Source organism: Emys orbicularis, chromosome 1, assembly GCF_028017835.1.
Source record: "Emys orbicularis isolate rEmyOrb1 chromosome 1, rEmyOrb1.hap1, whole genome shotgun sequence".
NCBI lineage: Eukaryota > Metazoa > Chordata > Testudines > Emydidae > Emys > Emys orbicularis.
This window is the reverse complement of record NC_088683.1, coordinates 313492610-313505850: the sequence shown is the minus strand read 5'-3', so window position 1 is coordinate 313505850 and position 13241 is coordinate 313492610. Positions and strand designations below refer to the sequence as shown.

The 13241-nt window shown below is 42.6% G+C and overlaps 1 protein-coding gene across 1 annotated transcript; it reads right to left on the bottom strand.

The window, feature by feature from the left end:
• Positions 1-1932: 1932 nt before the first annotated feature.
• On the bottom strand, positions 1933-10158 carry ALG11 (ALG11 alpha-1,2-mannosyltransferase). The gene is made up of 4 exons (XM_065411720.1): positions 10098-10158; positions 5929-6162; positions 4434-5365; positions 1933-2220 (listed from the first exon to the last, which is right to left on the bottom strand). Exons 1-4 carry the CDS (start codon positions 10133-10135, stop codon positions 1949-1951), a joined length of 1476 nt encoding a protein of 491 aa, XP_065267792.1. The 5' UTR covers positions 10136-10158; the 3' UTR covers positions 1933-1948.
• Positions 10159-13241: the final 3083 nt, after the last annotated feature.

The window sequence follows — 13241 nt, the reverse complement described above, 5'->3', positions numbered from 1 at the left end:
CATATTTAGGCACCTGAAGAAGTGGCCTGCTTTTCCAAGTGCTGAGCACTCATTTGAAACAAATGGGAGCTGCTTGACATGCTGCTGCACTTTCAACATTCAGGCTACTTATTCAAGTGGTTAAAGTTAATCCTTTAAAAAAATCTCTGGCCAAAATGAAAAGCAAACTCAGCTCCTGCTTATATCTTTACTCATCTACACTGCCCCTCTCTATCCACTCGTTAGTACATTCCTGACTCTGTGCTTTTATCTGTTCCACATGACAGAAGTGCACTCTTCCAGTTATCCTACACCTACTCCCCTACCTCTCCTCCCCCAAATCCATCTGTTTGGTGAAGCTTTCCAGTCATTATATGTTGTCCTGTACAGCTTGTAGCTCCTGCTAGTAAACCATTAAGAGACAGGAACCCATAGTTTGACTTGCACAGCTCTTATTTTGTATAGCACCATGTACACTTAGACTCTTTTATAATGATTAATAATAGCAGCAAAGTTTACTCATACCACTAGGATGTTATGTATCTGAATTTCTAATTAGAAGTGCCATTATGCAAAAAAAATCATGACAGCTGGAAGAGGATAAAACATGGTAAAGAGTTATTCCAGCTGTCATTTTCTCCCCACTCCTCTCAAATTTTAGATGTTAGCTGTGTGGATACTATTTAAATGGAAGGAACACAAATAATAAAACTGTTTGATTTCAATAGTTTTTGCCCTTCTTACTAGCTTTTTTACTTAGCTAAAATATTTTTTAAAGCCTATAGTAGGCCATAGCAAACTAACCATTTTTGTTAAAAGCAGAAGTCTACTGCTGCAGTGTTTTAACCATTAGAATACAATGTTTCAATGTTACACTAAGCAGTAGTTTAAAGTCCAAATTTGTGACCCACTGGAATAGGCTTTGTCTGATCAAGTTTTCAATTTTCTTTAAAAATAGGAAAAAAACCACAGGAGGGTAGGAGAAAACAAGGAAGAAAGAAATGGTTAATACAAGGGACAGCTGCAAGTAACTCTGCTCCTGCTTTTTTTAAAAGCACTGTAGGATTAAACCTTAGTGAACACTACAGCTAAGGCTGCAAAATAGTGTTTATTCCGATTTAAGACAGATGTCTGAAAAATTTGCATTAGGGAATGCAAGCAAAGAAACTGTAAACTGAACTTTTCTTTTACATTGTGAAAAGAGAGTACCTAATATATATATATATATATTGGTAGATTTATGTAATATTTCAGGGAGGATTTAGTAATACACCTCTACCCTGATATAAGCTGTCCTTGGGAGCCAAAAAAACTTACTGCCTTATAGGTGAAACCACATTTCACTTGCTTTGATCTGCCGGAGTGCGCAGCCCCGCCCCCCCAGAGCGCTGCTTTACTGTGTTATATCGGGGTAGAGGTGTATTAAGGTTTGCATCAGAAATACAAAGCAGCATTCATTGTGGCCATTTGTACTCAAAGAGCAAGCAGAGCCATCACTGGAAACTTCAGAATAGTCTTTTACCACTAACCCTGGAGATAAGTCAGATGCTCAAGACAAAAAAACTTATCAAAATCAGCAAAGTGTTAATCTTAAAAAACAGAATCCCTCCACTGTAGCATGCCACTCAAACTGTTTTCCCTGCCTGTTGTTTTAAGGCAAGAAGTCTTCCAAAAGAAAAAAACAATAACTTTAAAATAACCTAAATATGAGGAGTTTCCACATGCAGCTCTACTACTCATGAGAAAACATTAGGAATTTAGAAACTTTAGTAGTGTCCTGTAAGTCCATTGGAAAAAAGTTAATTTTCATGGAATGGGGTTTCCTCCCTCCCCTAATAAAAATCTTTTAATGCACAGAGCTGATGTCCTAATAGATGTATAAGACTCTTTATTGCATAAATTAGAAAAAATATTTACAAGTGACATATGTATAAAAAGTTATTTTTATCCATGTACACAAACATGACATTTATTTAAATAACTGCTCCACAGACGATAGGAATGCCCCTTCAAACTCTTGGTCAGCAAATCTGTTCACAGACTGGCGAGCATTTTGTCTGATTTCCAGCCTCTTTTCAGGAGACAAAGAAAGGATCTGAGCCATGGTCTCAGAATAATCGTCCTCATTTTCGGCTAGAAATCCTGTAATATGTCCTTCATAGGGTACCACGATATCTAGTTTGGGGCCACCAGAATTGTGAGCCAGAATAATTGTGCCAGCTGCCATACATTCAACTATTCCTGGAAAGATACAAAGAACATGTTATTAAGAATACAGTTCTCATACGTACATAGAGCTGGTTGAGCTTTTTCAGTGGAAGTGTTTTTTCAATGAATTTTTTGTCAAAATAGACACTTCAGAACCATTTTTTCCCAAATGTTTCACATTTTTCATTGAAAAACCTACACCAACATTTTCATTTTTTTTTTGGCAACTAAAAAAAATGAAGATTTCAGCTGATTGGATAAAAATAAAAACTTTCAGTGAAACCAAAAGTGCTTGCTCACTCAGCCTTTTTGGGGGGGGATATTGGAAAACCAGTCTTCTATTTGTTTTTCCATCTGAACTCTGAAAAGTGTTCTAGAAAGATGACAATTTTTTTTAAATGTTATCATCAAAATTTGGGGGAGGGGAAGGGGGGAAGACCATCTCTACTTATGGATTCAAGAACACTTAAAACTGTAGGGAAAAGACATACAGTGATAGAATTCTAAACTGGTATTAGTTGCTGTTTTATCATTTAATTTCTTAGCATCTGACTGTTGTTTGACATCTGAGTTCAAGTTCAGTCTGACAAGAGTAGCAGGCCTTATAACAAAAGAAAATCTGTTTCAATTTGTCATTGCTATCCAGAGGCTTTAGCCATATCTTTCAAGTTACAGCCAAGTTACAGTTACTGTAACATTGGATTTCTAGGTTGAGATTTTTAGTATATTTCACTAGTCTGATTTGTATAATAGACACAATATGACTTGACTAAAAAGCTACATATTGAAAAGAGTAGAGGTGGACGGAATGAAGGGGCACTGAACTAGGCACACTGCTAACCCCAGGGACTAGCAACAGCTGAAGTCAAATAGTTAAAACACCTTTGAATACTAGAAGAGTGCTGGAATTGAATAGTACATAGCATTTGTATTCGACCCCCATAGATTACACAACAACCCTCAAAAGACAGCCATTCTGATTACTGCCTTTCTGCTTCTTTGCTGCAGTTCTGACATTTTAAATGCTGTTAAGCTCAAGAATTGCCAGAGGTAGAAAATAATGCTGTAATTATATCCTAAAGCTTGGAATCCTATTTTCTAAAGATAAAAAACCCTGAAAGGTGAGCTGCTAAATCATCCTGGAATTCAGGGCCATAATCTGAGTGGGGTGTCTACATGCTATTCTGGCAAAAAGTGAAGTCTTTGGGAAGAGGGTGGATGTGGAAATGAGCAAAATTATAACTGCGGATTTAAAAGTCCAATATCTTGTGACCTGACAGGACCAGAATTCCTTTGAGGGACCATTACAAAAATTTACTGGTATTGAAGGTAATTCTAAGTACTGAGCCTGGACCAGAACACAGAAGAAAACATTTTTGATCACTGCACAATCATAAGAGAAATCAGCTAACTATGTTACAATTGACACTGTTGCTAATATTTATCCCCTTACCACAGCAAAGTGGGAGCAAGAATGAAAAGTCTCAGCAGTTTTAGTAAAGGGAAGTAGCAGGAAATGGGAAAAAGCCAATAACGGAAGACAACAAACAGATTCTCACAGGTGGAAACAAAGTAGATACACCTCTACCCCAATATAACGCTGTCCTCGGAGCCAAAAAATCTTACCGCGTTATAGGTGAAACCACGTTATATTGAACTTGCTTTGATCCGCCTTGATCCGCCGGAGTGCGCAGCCCCCGCCCCCGGAGCACTGCTTTACCGTGTTATAGCCGAATTCATGTTGTTATATCGGGGTAGAGGTGTATTGTTTAAAAAAAAAAAAAAAAAGGCTTAGGGGGAGGTGAGAAGCAAGAGTAGGCAAAGAAAGAGAATGAAGACAGTAACAGAAAAACCATCAAGATACTATATAGGAGGAAAATTCTATCAGCTAGAGACTATGCTTCTGAACTGACTGAACAGGCTTTACTTACATCATGGTCCTGTACAGCGTAAGTCACTTCTGTTGCTACTTTTGTTAACTGTAGTTTAGTAATGGCTGATTACATCAATTTCAGCTTGCTGAAGCCACAGCCAAGTAATCAGTCCATCCATTAGGATGCAAGCTTGTCTCATCCTGCACGCATACCAGAGAGGCACGGTCGGTCTTGCTTACTTTTCCCATTTGTGGAATGGGGTAAGTAAGCAAGTCCCTATTTCTGTACCTCGTTCATGTTCATAAAGCAAGCTCCCCTCCCCCAGCTGAATTCAGAGCCTTAAGGTGCTTAAAGTCAAGGAAAAGTACTCACCAATTCCAAAGTGCTCATTCCACATGGTGTGCAGACCGATAATTGCATCTGCCAGGTACTGCTTTAGTGCCTCAAATGGAATGTTTACTTTGAACTCCACCTTTTTGTCAATGCCTAGCTCTTCACAAAGCTTTTTAAGTCTGTTTACACGCTGCTCATCTTGTTGGTTACGACAGCCTCCAATCAGGATGAGCTTTGGCAAGGACTGCTGCCCCAGAGCTGTCTTTTCCAAGAATTTAGCAAAGGCTCTGATTTGCAAAGGATGGTCCTTCTCGGGCCTAAACTGTCCTAGAGAGACAATGGAATATTCTGTGGTGCTCTTTTCCTCATGTAATGGAATATCCAGGAATGTCTGAACATCACAAGGTGGATACACAACACTTGTGCAAGCGCCAGCTCTCCAGAGGGAAAGGATGTGATTTAGGGTCCATGAAGAATTAACCATAATGACATCACTGCGAGAACCAACCAATCCATATACAAAAGCAAACAAGTAGTAATAGACAAGTTTGAGTTTGCTGAGAAGGGGATTCCTTGTAATGAAGGCTGCATTGTTAAATCTGGCATTCTGACTCCTAACCATAGAAAGCATATCAGTGCTGATAGTTGGATAATGAACATAACACCCAACACGGCAACCTCCTAAGTACTTAAACAGAGGCAATGTGAAGGCATAACCCATTGAGTCAATGTAAACATCAGGGACACACTTCATAAGAGCTTCCCAACCAAGAAACACAGACCCTAAGCTTTGACCCAGCAAAGTGAAGTGGGGGTAAAGAGAGGCCTCCACAAGGTAACGTTTTTCTAGAAACACAAACTTCACAGGATGAGTTAATTTGATGTTGAATCTTCTGAAAGCACTTTCTACAATCTGTTCTCCAGTGACATCTTTATCGCCAGTATAGACAACATATATTGCATCTTTGTACCTGAAAGAGTACAGTAAAGAAGAATTTCACAAATCTTTTTCTATAAAAATTTGTCACGTGTTATGCAACTGAGACTTATTTCCGTCTCAAAATTACAAACAAACTTTTAGTCTCGGTCTTAAACATGTTGGCCTTAAACAATATTGGGTTTGGTTTAACTGAACCAGATATTTTTTTTTTTTAAACCACATTTCTTTGATCTGCAAAAACGCGGGGTTGTTTTTTGGCTAATTAAAAGAAACCATGTTGTTATTTAGTAGAATTCAACTTGCAGGGCAGGATATTCCCACTCAGAAGATGAAATTTCAAGACTGCAGAACTGGTCCTTCTAGTGCAAACCAAAAGTAAAAAGGAGGAAGAGTGTAGTGTAGACCAATGGATATGTCAAAAGAGTAAAGAGGTTTTAAGATGCAGTGTTTGAATGCCTCAGGCAACTGTTTGGATTAGATGTGGTCTACTTAAATATATGGGCTGCCAAAAACTGCATAGATAATACCATAAAAAGTATCAGGAAAAATCAGACAGCAATATAAACTTGCACTTTGCTAAGCATGTGCACTTACTTTTTCTGCAGTGCTCTTATGGCACACCACAAGACTCTCTCCCCTCCACCACCTGCATTGCAATATGGATGGAAAAATGCAACAACCAATTGATGTTTCCCATCTTTTCCTGTTGAGGCCAACTGATTTTTCCTTTGTTGTAGCCACAGCCGTATTCCCCACAGTAGTACAAGCAAACAGAGACATAAAGCTCCACTTAGGAACAATCCAGGGATGAACAATGAGCACAGCAACCTGGAACAAGCAGGGAAAATTAAATTCAAACATCATTTGTAAAAAACAGTATATGGAAGAAAATGATTTAAAACAGTAAATACTATATATATTTCCTAGGCAATTTCTCAGATTATTCTCTCTCAGGGGTAATGGATATCAGCACCTTGTTTTAACAGCTAGCTTATTACTGGTTTGCTTTCAAACCTCTGCTTGGAAGACTGCAATAGACAAGAAGGTTACAACTAAGCTAATAACAAAAGGTAATAACAAAATGTTTTTTAAGTACATCAGAAGCAGGAAGCCTGCTAAACAACCAGTGGGGCCCCTTGACGATGAAAATACAAAAGGAGCGCTTAAAGATGATAAAGTCATTGCGGAGAAACTAAATGGATTCTTTGCTTCAGTCTTCACGGCTGAGGATGTTAGGGAGATTCCCAAACCTGAGCTGGCTTTTGTAGGTGACAAATCTGAGGAACTGTCACAGATTGAAGTATCACTAGAGGAGGTTTTGGAATTAATTGATAAACTCAACAATAACAAGTCACCGGGACCAGATGGCATTCACCCAAGAGTTCTGAAAGAACTCAAATGTGAAGTTGCGGAACTATTAACTAAGGTTTGTAACCTGTCCTTTAAATCGGCTTCGGTACCCAATGACTGGAAGTTAGCTAATGTAACGCCAATATTTAAAAAGGGCTCTAGGGGTGATCCCGGCAATTACAGACCGGTAAGTCTAACGTCGGTACCGGGCAAATTAGTTGAAACAATAGTAAAGAACAAAATTGTCAGACACATAGAAAAACATAAACTCTTGAGCAATAGTCAACATGGTTTCTGTAAAGGGAAATCGTGTCTTACTAATCTATTAGAGTTCTTTGAAGGGGTCAACAAACATGTGGACAAGGGGGATCCAGTGGACATAGTGTACTTAGATTTCCAGAAAGCCTTTGACAAGGTCCCTCACCAAAGGCTCTTACGTAAATTAAGCTGTCATGGGATAAAAGGGAAGGTCCTTTCATGGACTGAGAACTGGTTAAAGGACAGGGAACAAAGGGTAGGAATTAATGGTAAATTCTCAGAATGGAGAGGGGTAACTAGTGGTGTTCCCCAAGGGTCAGTCCTAGGACCTATCCTATTCAATTTATTCATAAATGATCTGGAGAAAGGGGTAAACAGTGAGGTGGCAAAGTTTGCAGATGATACTAAACTACTCAAGATAGTTAAGACCAAAGCAGATTGTGAAGAACTTCAAAAAGATCTCACAAAACTAAGTGATTGGGCAACAAAATGGCAAATGAAATTTAATGTGGATAAATGTAAAGTAATGCACATTGGAAAAAATAACCCCAACTATACATACAACATGATGGGGGCTAATTTAGCTACAACGAGTCAGGAAAAAGATCTTGGCGTCATCGTGGATAGTTCTCTAAAGATGTCCACGCAGTGTGCAGAGGCGGTCAAAAAAGCAAACAGGATGTTAGGAATCATTAAAAAGGGGATAGAGAATAAGACTGAGAATATATTATTGCCCTTATATAAATCCATGGTTCGCCCACATCTCGAATACTGTGTACAGATGTGGTCTCCTCACCTCAAAAAAGATATTCTAGCACTAGAAAAGGTTCAGAAAAGAGCAACTAAAATGATTAAGGGTTTAGAGAGGGTCCCATATGAGGAAAGATTAAAGAGGCTAGGACTCTTCAGTTTGGAAAAGAGAAGACTAAGGGGGGACATGATAGAGGTATATAAAATCATGAGTGATGTTGAGAAAGTGGATAAGGAAAAGTTATTTACTTATTCCCATAATACAAGAACTAGGGGTCACCAAAAGAAATTAATAGGCAGCAGGTTTAAAACAAATAAAAGGAAGTTCTTCTTCACGCAGCGCACAGTCAACTTGTGGAACTCCTTACCTGAGGAGGTTGTGAAGGCTAGGACTATAACAATGTTTAAAAGGGGACTGGATAAATTCATGGTGGCTAAGTCCATAAATGGCTATTAGCCAGGATGGGTAAGAATGGTGTCCCTAGCCTCTGTTCGTCAGAGGATGGAGATGGATGGCAGGAGAGAGATCACTTGATCATTGCCTGTTAGGTTCACTCCCTCTGGGGCACCTGGCATTGGCCACTGTCGGTAGACAGATACTGGGCTAGATGGACCTTTGGTCTGACCCAGTACGGCCTTTCTTATGTTCTTATGTTCTTATGTTCTTATGTTAAGCTTATGGAGGTGATCTAAAATTATAATAAAGTAAAAATTCCAAAATATAGCTATCTCTGGCATGACTCCTATAGACTACTGCCAACAGACACTGACTGGGCAGGTGGTGAGTTGACAGCTGTTTACTACACAATAGCAATAAAGGAAGCAGGTTATTTCATCCTTCCCTTCCTCCTCACCTGATTGTCTCATCCATCTATTCCAGCTTCTCATAACCACTGTAAACTCTTTGGGGAAGGGACTATTTTTGGGAGGCGGGGGAAGGGAGGGGGAATATACAGTTCCTTGATCTTTGATCCTATACATTACAGCAACACAGCAAGTCATTTTCTGTTTTATTAACAGTAAATTAAGCATCCCAGCACCCACATGGTAAGTCAGTCTTCCCATCTGCAAAATGGGATTGCACTAAGGTACAGAAGTACTAAGAGACTTCTTTAAAGTCTCACAAATGGGTGGCAAAGCTAAGGACAAAAACCAGGAGTCCATACTCCCTATTTTTTGCTTTAGCCACCTCTGTATGGTCCTTCTGAGCAAGTGGGAGGCACAGAGTCACCAAGATGCCACACCTAGAGTACAGCATATAAGAGACTTGGGGTAAAATTTTCAAAAATGGCTAAGTGACTTGGGAACCTAAGTTCCATTTTGAGAGGTGACTTGGGCACTGAGGAGCACTAGGCCTGGTCTGCAGTACAATGTTAAGTCAGCATAACTACACCACTCAGAGCTGTGAACAATGTCATGCCCTGTGTGATGTAGTTAGACACAGCTGGGGCATTGGAAGAATTCTTCCACTGACCTAGCTGCTGGCTCTCGGAGAGGATTTCCTGCAGCCATGGAAGAACCCCTCCTCTTGCTGTAGTGTCTGCACTTAGGGTTGCCACCTGTCCAGGTTTTGGCTTGTGTGTCCAAGTGCAATTTAGGGTTGCTAGGTGCCTGGTTTTTAACTAGAAAGTCCCGTGGAAAAGGAGACCTTGCAGTGTCCGGTCAGATGTACTGACTGGACACCAGAAGTCCAGCTACTGCAGGGCCGGGGTAGGATCCAGGTAATTAATCCACACCAGCCCCTGCTCAGTCAGGGCTTTCTCCTACCTGCAGGCTGCAGCAGCTCCCATCCCCGCCCCGAAGCAGAGGAAGCCCAGCTGGGAGGGGAGGGAGCAATGCATAGAGGGAGAGGCAGGGCAGGGTCTCGGGAGTCCCGTTACCAGTAATCAGAAAGGGGGCAACCCTATCTGCACAAAGCTGGGCTGCTGCAGTGCTTCCAGTGCACCCGTAGCCTGCGTCTCACTGACAGTCACCAGGACTCGTGACTTAGGAGCCTTTCCAAGGGCGGCCCGTGGTGCGACAGCTCCTAAGGCAGGAGCATCCGGGGTGAGTCAAGAGCCCGCTCCCGGGGGAGGGAGCAAGCAGCGCTCGAGGGGAAGAGCAACAGGGCCCCCAGCCAAGGCCACCTCCGTGCCGCGCTCCGGCCCAGCCCGCATGGAACGCAGCCGCGCGACGCCTGCCCGGCGCGGGACGAGCGCTCGGGTGGCGGGTGCCGGCAGACTCAGAGAGCGGGGAGGAAGCCCCTGCCCTGCGGCTGCGGGGTAGACACGGGAGGAAGCGAGCCGCTTCCCCTGCGGGCGGGTCATGGCGCCCCAGCCAGCGGGCCGAGCAAACGGGAGCGGGGAGGCGGAGGGACTATTTTCTTTCCCTCCCCCAACAAACCCCGGAGCTGAGGCGCCCCTCACCTGACTAGCGAGCACAAACAGAAACCTCCCGCCGCCATCTTGGACAACGCCGCGTAACCTTTCACCCCGGAAGCGATCGCGCCGCTGGAGGCGCGGCCTGACTATTCCTCTTTCCCCATTGGCTCCCGCTCGTCTAGACAGAGGGGCGGGGCTGGGACTGGGCGGGGCTAGAACGCTATCAGGGACTAGAACGCTATCAGGGACTAGAGGGAGGGGCCCGGTCTGTATGGGGGTGGAGCCAGAGAGTGGGTGTTTTGGGGAGGGGCGTGGTCTCCAGTGGGCGGGGCTTGGGGGCCTGCCAGCACAAATCAGACCTCAAGAATTATAACATTCAAAAACCAGCTGGAGAAGCTTCAACCTCCCTGGTCACTCAATTACAGGCCTAAAAGTTGCAATTCTTCAACAAAAAAACTTCAAAAATAGACTCCAATGAGAAACTGCAGAACTGGAATTAATTTGCAATCTGGACACCATTAAATTAGACTTGACTAAAGACTAGGGGTGGATGGGTCATTACACAAAATATAAACTATTTCCCCATGCTAATTTTCCCCCTACTCACACCTTCTTGTCAACTGTTTGAAATGGGCCATCCTGATTACCACTACAAAAGTTTTTTTTTCTCCTGCTGATAATAGCCCACCTTAAATGATTAGTCTGGTTAGAGTTGGTATGGCAACATCCATTTTTTCATGTTCTCTGTGCATATATATCTTCCTACTGTATTTTCCACTGCATGCATCCGATGAAGTGGGGTTTAGCCCACGAAAGCTTATGCCCAAATAAATTTGTTAGTCTCTAAGATGCCACAAGTATTCCTCGTTCTTTTTGCTGATACAGACTAACACGGCTACCACTTTGAAACTTCTTGTTGAGTTAGTGACTACTCCTACTAGGCCACACTGCTTTCCCTCTGCCCTCCCCAGGAGGGATGTTTCCCCATGAGGGTGGGTGCAAAGGAGGAGAAATTTGCTGCACGTGGGTTAGGTAAGATAGAGGCATTTGTCTCCTCATCCCCAGCTGCCTGCTCCCAGGGCACTACATGATGGTTAAACCCCCTCTGGGCTGCAAACAGGGCCGGCTCTAGGCACCAGCAAAACAAGCTGGTGCTTGGGGCGGCACATTTTTAGGGGCGGCATGGCCGGCGCCAGAATGCCGCCCCTAAAAATGTGCCCCGGCCGCCCTAGCTCACCTCCGCTGCTGCTGCCGCTCGCGCGCCACGGCAAACCTGGGAGGGAGGGGGAGATCCCGAGCGGCCGCGGTGTGCAAAACAGCCGTTTCGCGCGCCGCTGCTCCCCCTCCCTCCCAGGCTTGAGAGCCTGGGAGGGAGGGGGAGACTCCAAGTGGCCGCGGCGCGGGCGCCTCTTCTCCCCCTCCCTCTCTCCTAGGCTTGAGAGCCTGGGGGGAGGAGGCAGGGCTGGGGATTTGGGGAAGGGGCAGAGTTGAGGCGGGGCCGGGGGTGGGGTAATTAAAAAACGGGGGGGAGGAGGGGCGGCCAAAATTGTGTTTGCTTTGGGCGGCAAAAATCCTAGAGCCGGCCCTGGCTGCAAAGGGTAAGTGTAGTGACAGAGAAACATGTCCACTGCAAGTGGTGGAGGGGCACATGCTCTACAAGGGTAGGACTCTGCTAGGAAAAAGGGTGTGGTTTGAATTTGAATTAGTTAATGCATGGGAACTAACACGAGGGAAAATCCTGTCTCTTTGTAAAAACCTTTTTGGCAGTGAAGACATAGCCAAGGCAAAGGCAGATTGTAGTTTTAACACAAGTTAGCAGGTTAAGGTAAAGTGGAAAGCCTAGTATTTCTGCTGACTCGTGTTAAGCCAATGTACTGCCTTGCCTTAACTAGGATTTTACCCTTGTTACTACTTATTGGCTAACAAGAACTCACAATTTTTCCTAGTGAAAATAAGGCAAGAGGATGGTGGGTGGTGTACACAGACCATGCTGTGTAACTTCACATTACTTCCTACACCACTGGGTAAGTCATGCAAGGAGTGTTTGCTCAAAATACATGAAAACTAGTGAAAAATTGCCTAGTGGTTAGAGCATAGGCCTGGCAGTTGTACATTCTGGGTTCTACTTCCAGCCTTGTCATTGTTTTGTTGTGTAATGTTAGGCAAATTATATCACTCCTCTGTCTCAGTATAGGGATACTAATGCTTACCTAGATCTCTGGGGGGTTGTGGGGCTAAATTCATTAATGTTCCTGAAGTGCTTTGATAGGCTCATCTTTAAGGCACTCTACAAGTGCAACGTATTATCACTTTTTTAGAAAAAGAAGGGCTGTGTTTGTAATGGATAATCATTTTCCTGCATGGACGATCTTAAAAAGATATTGTCAGGTCAAATTTGGCCCAATATTAAAAGCTTTTATAATACTTAAAACCAATAAACATCGTTACATGATTTTAAAAGAAAAATCTAATGGAAAGTTTTCTTTAAAACACAAGAATTTCCTTTGTAGGGTCCACAACTTAAAAATTGCATATTCTGCAGGAGAGCCTGAAAATATTTTCTAGACCTAGAAGTGAAGTTAGGCTATTTTCATTAAAAGGAATGCAAAAAAGTAGGCAATCATAAATGCTGACGGGCATATTATATTTTTGAAATTGGTAAAATGCTTAACATCGTTTAACATAACAGCATCCCCTTAAATTCATGGAAATAAGGATTTTAAAAAACGTAATGACAAAATTTTGACGTGAGTCCTTTAAAAACTACCCGTAAAGAAGAAATTATGCTAGAGGTAATCCATTAGCTCCAAAGAGGCACAGTACCCTGTTTTGGCCCTGATCCTGCATTGGTATTTGCTAGCACAGACTCTTGTGCTTACGCATCTCATACGCACATTAGCGGATCCCAATGCAAGATTTTTCTCTTTCTTATCACATTTCCATTGTTTGTTAATTTTCATCCTTTACAAGCATTATTTCTGCATGTGTCTCTTCATTATGGCAAAATGGTATGTATTCACTTTCCTTGCTTCAAATCACACTTTTGATCTCTGACTGCCTGATAAGCCTAAACAAACAGACGGTATAGTCTCCTGGCAAAGTACACATGTAACTCATTAACACTAAGAGATTTAATTGCATATATACTCCAGAATATCCAGCGTCTGCTTCTCACTCTACATAGACACA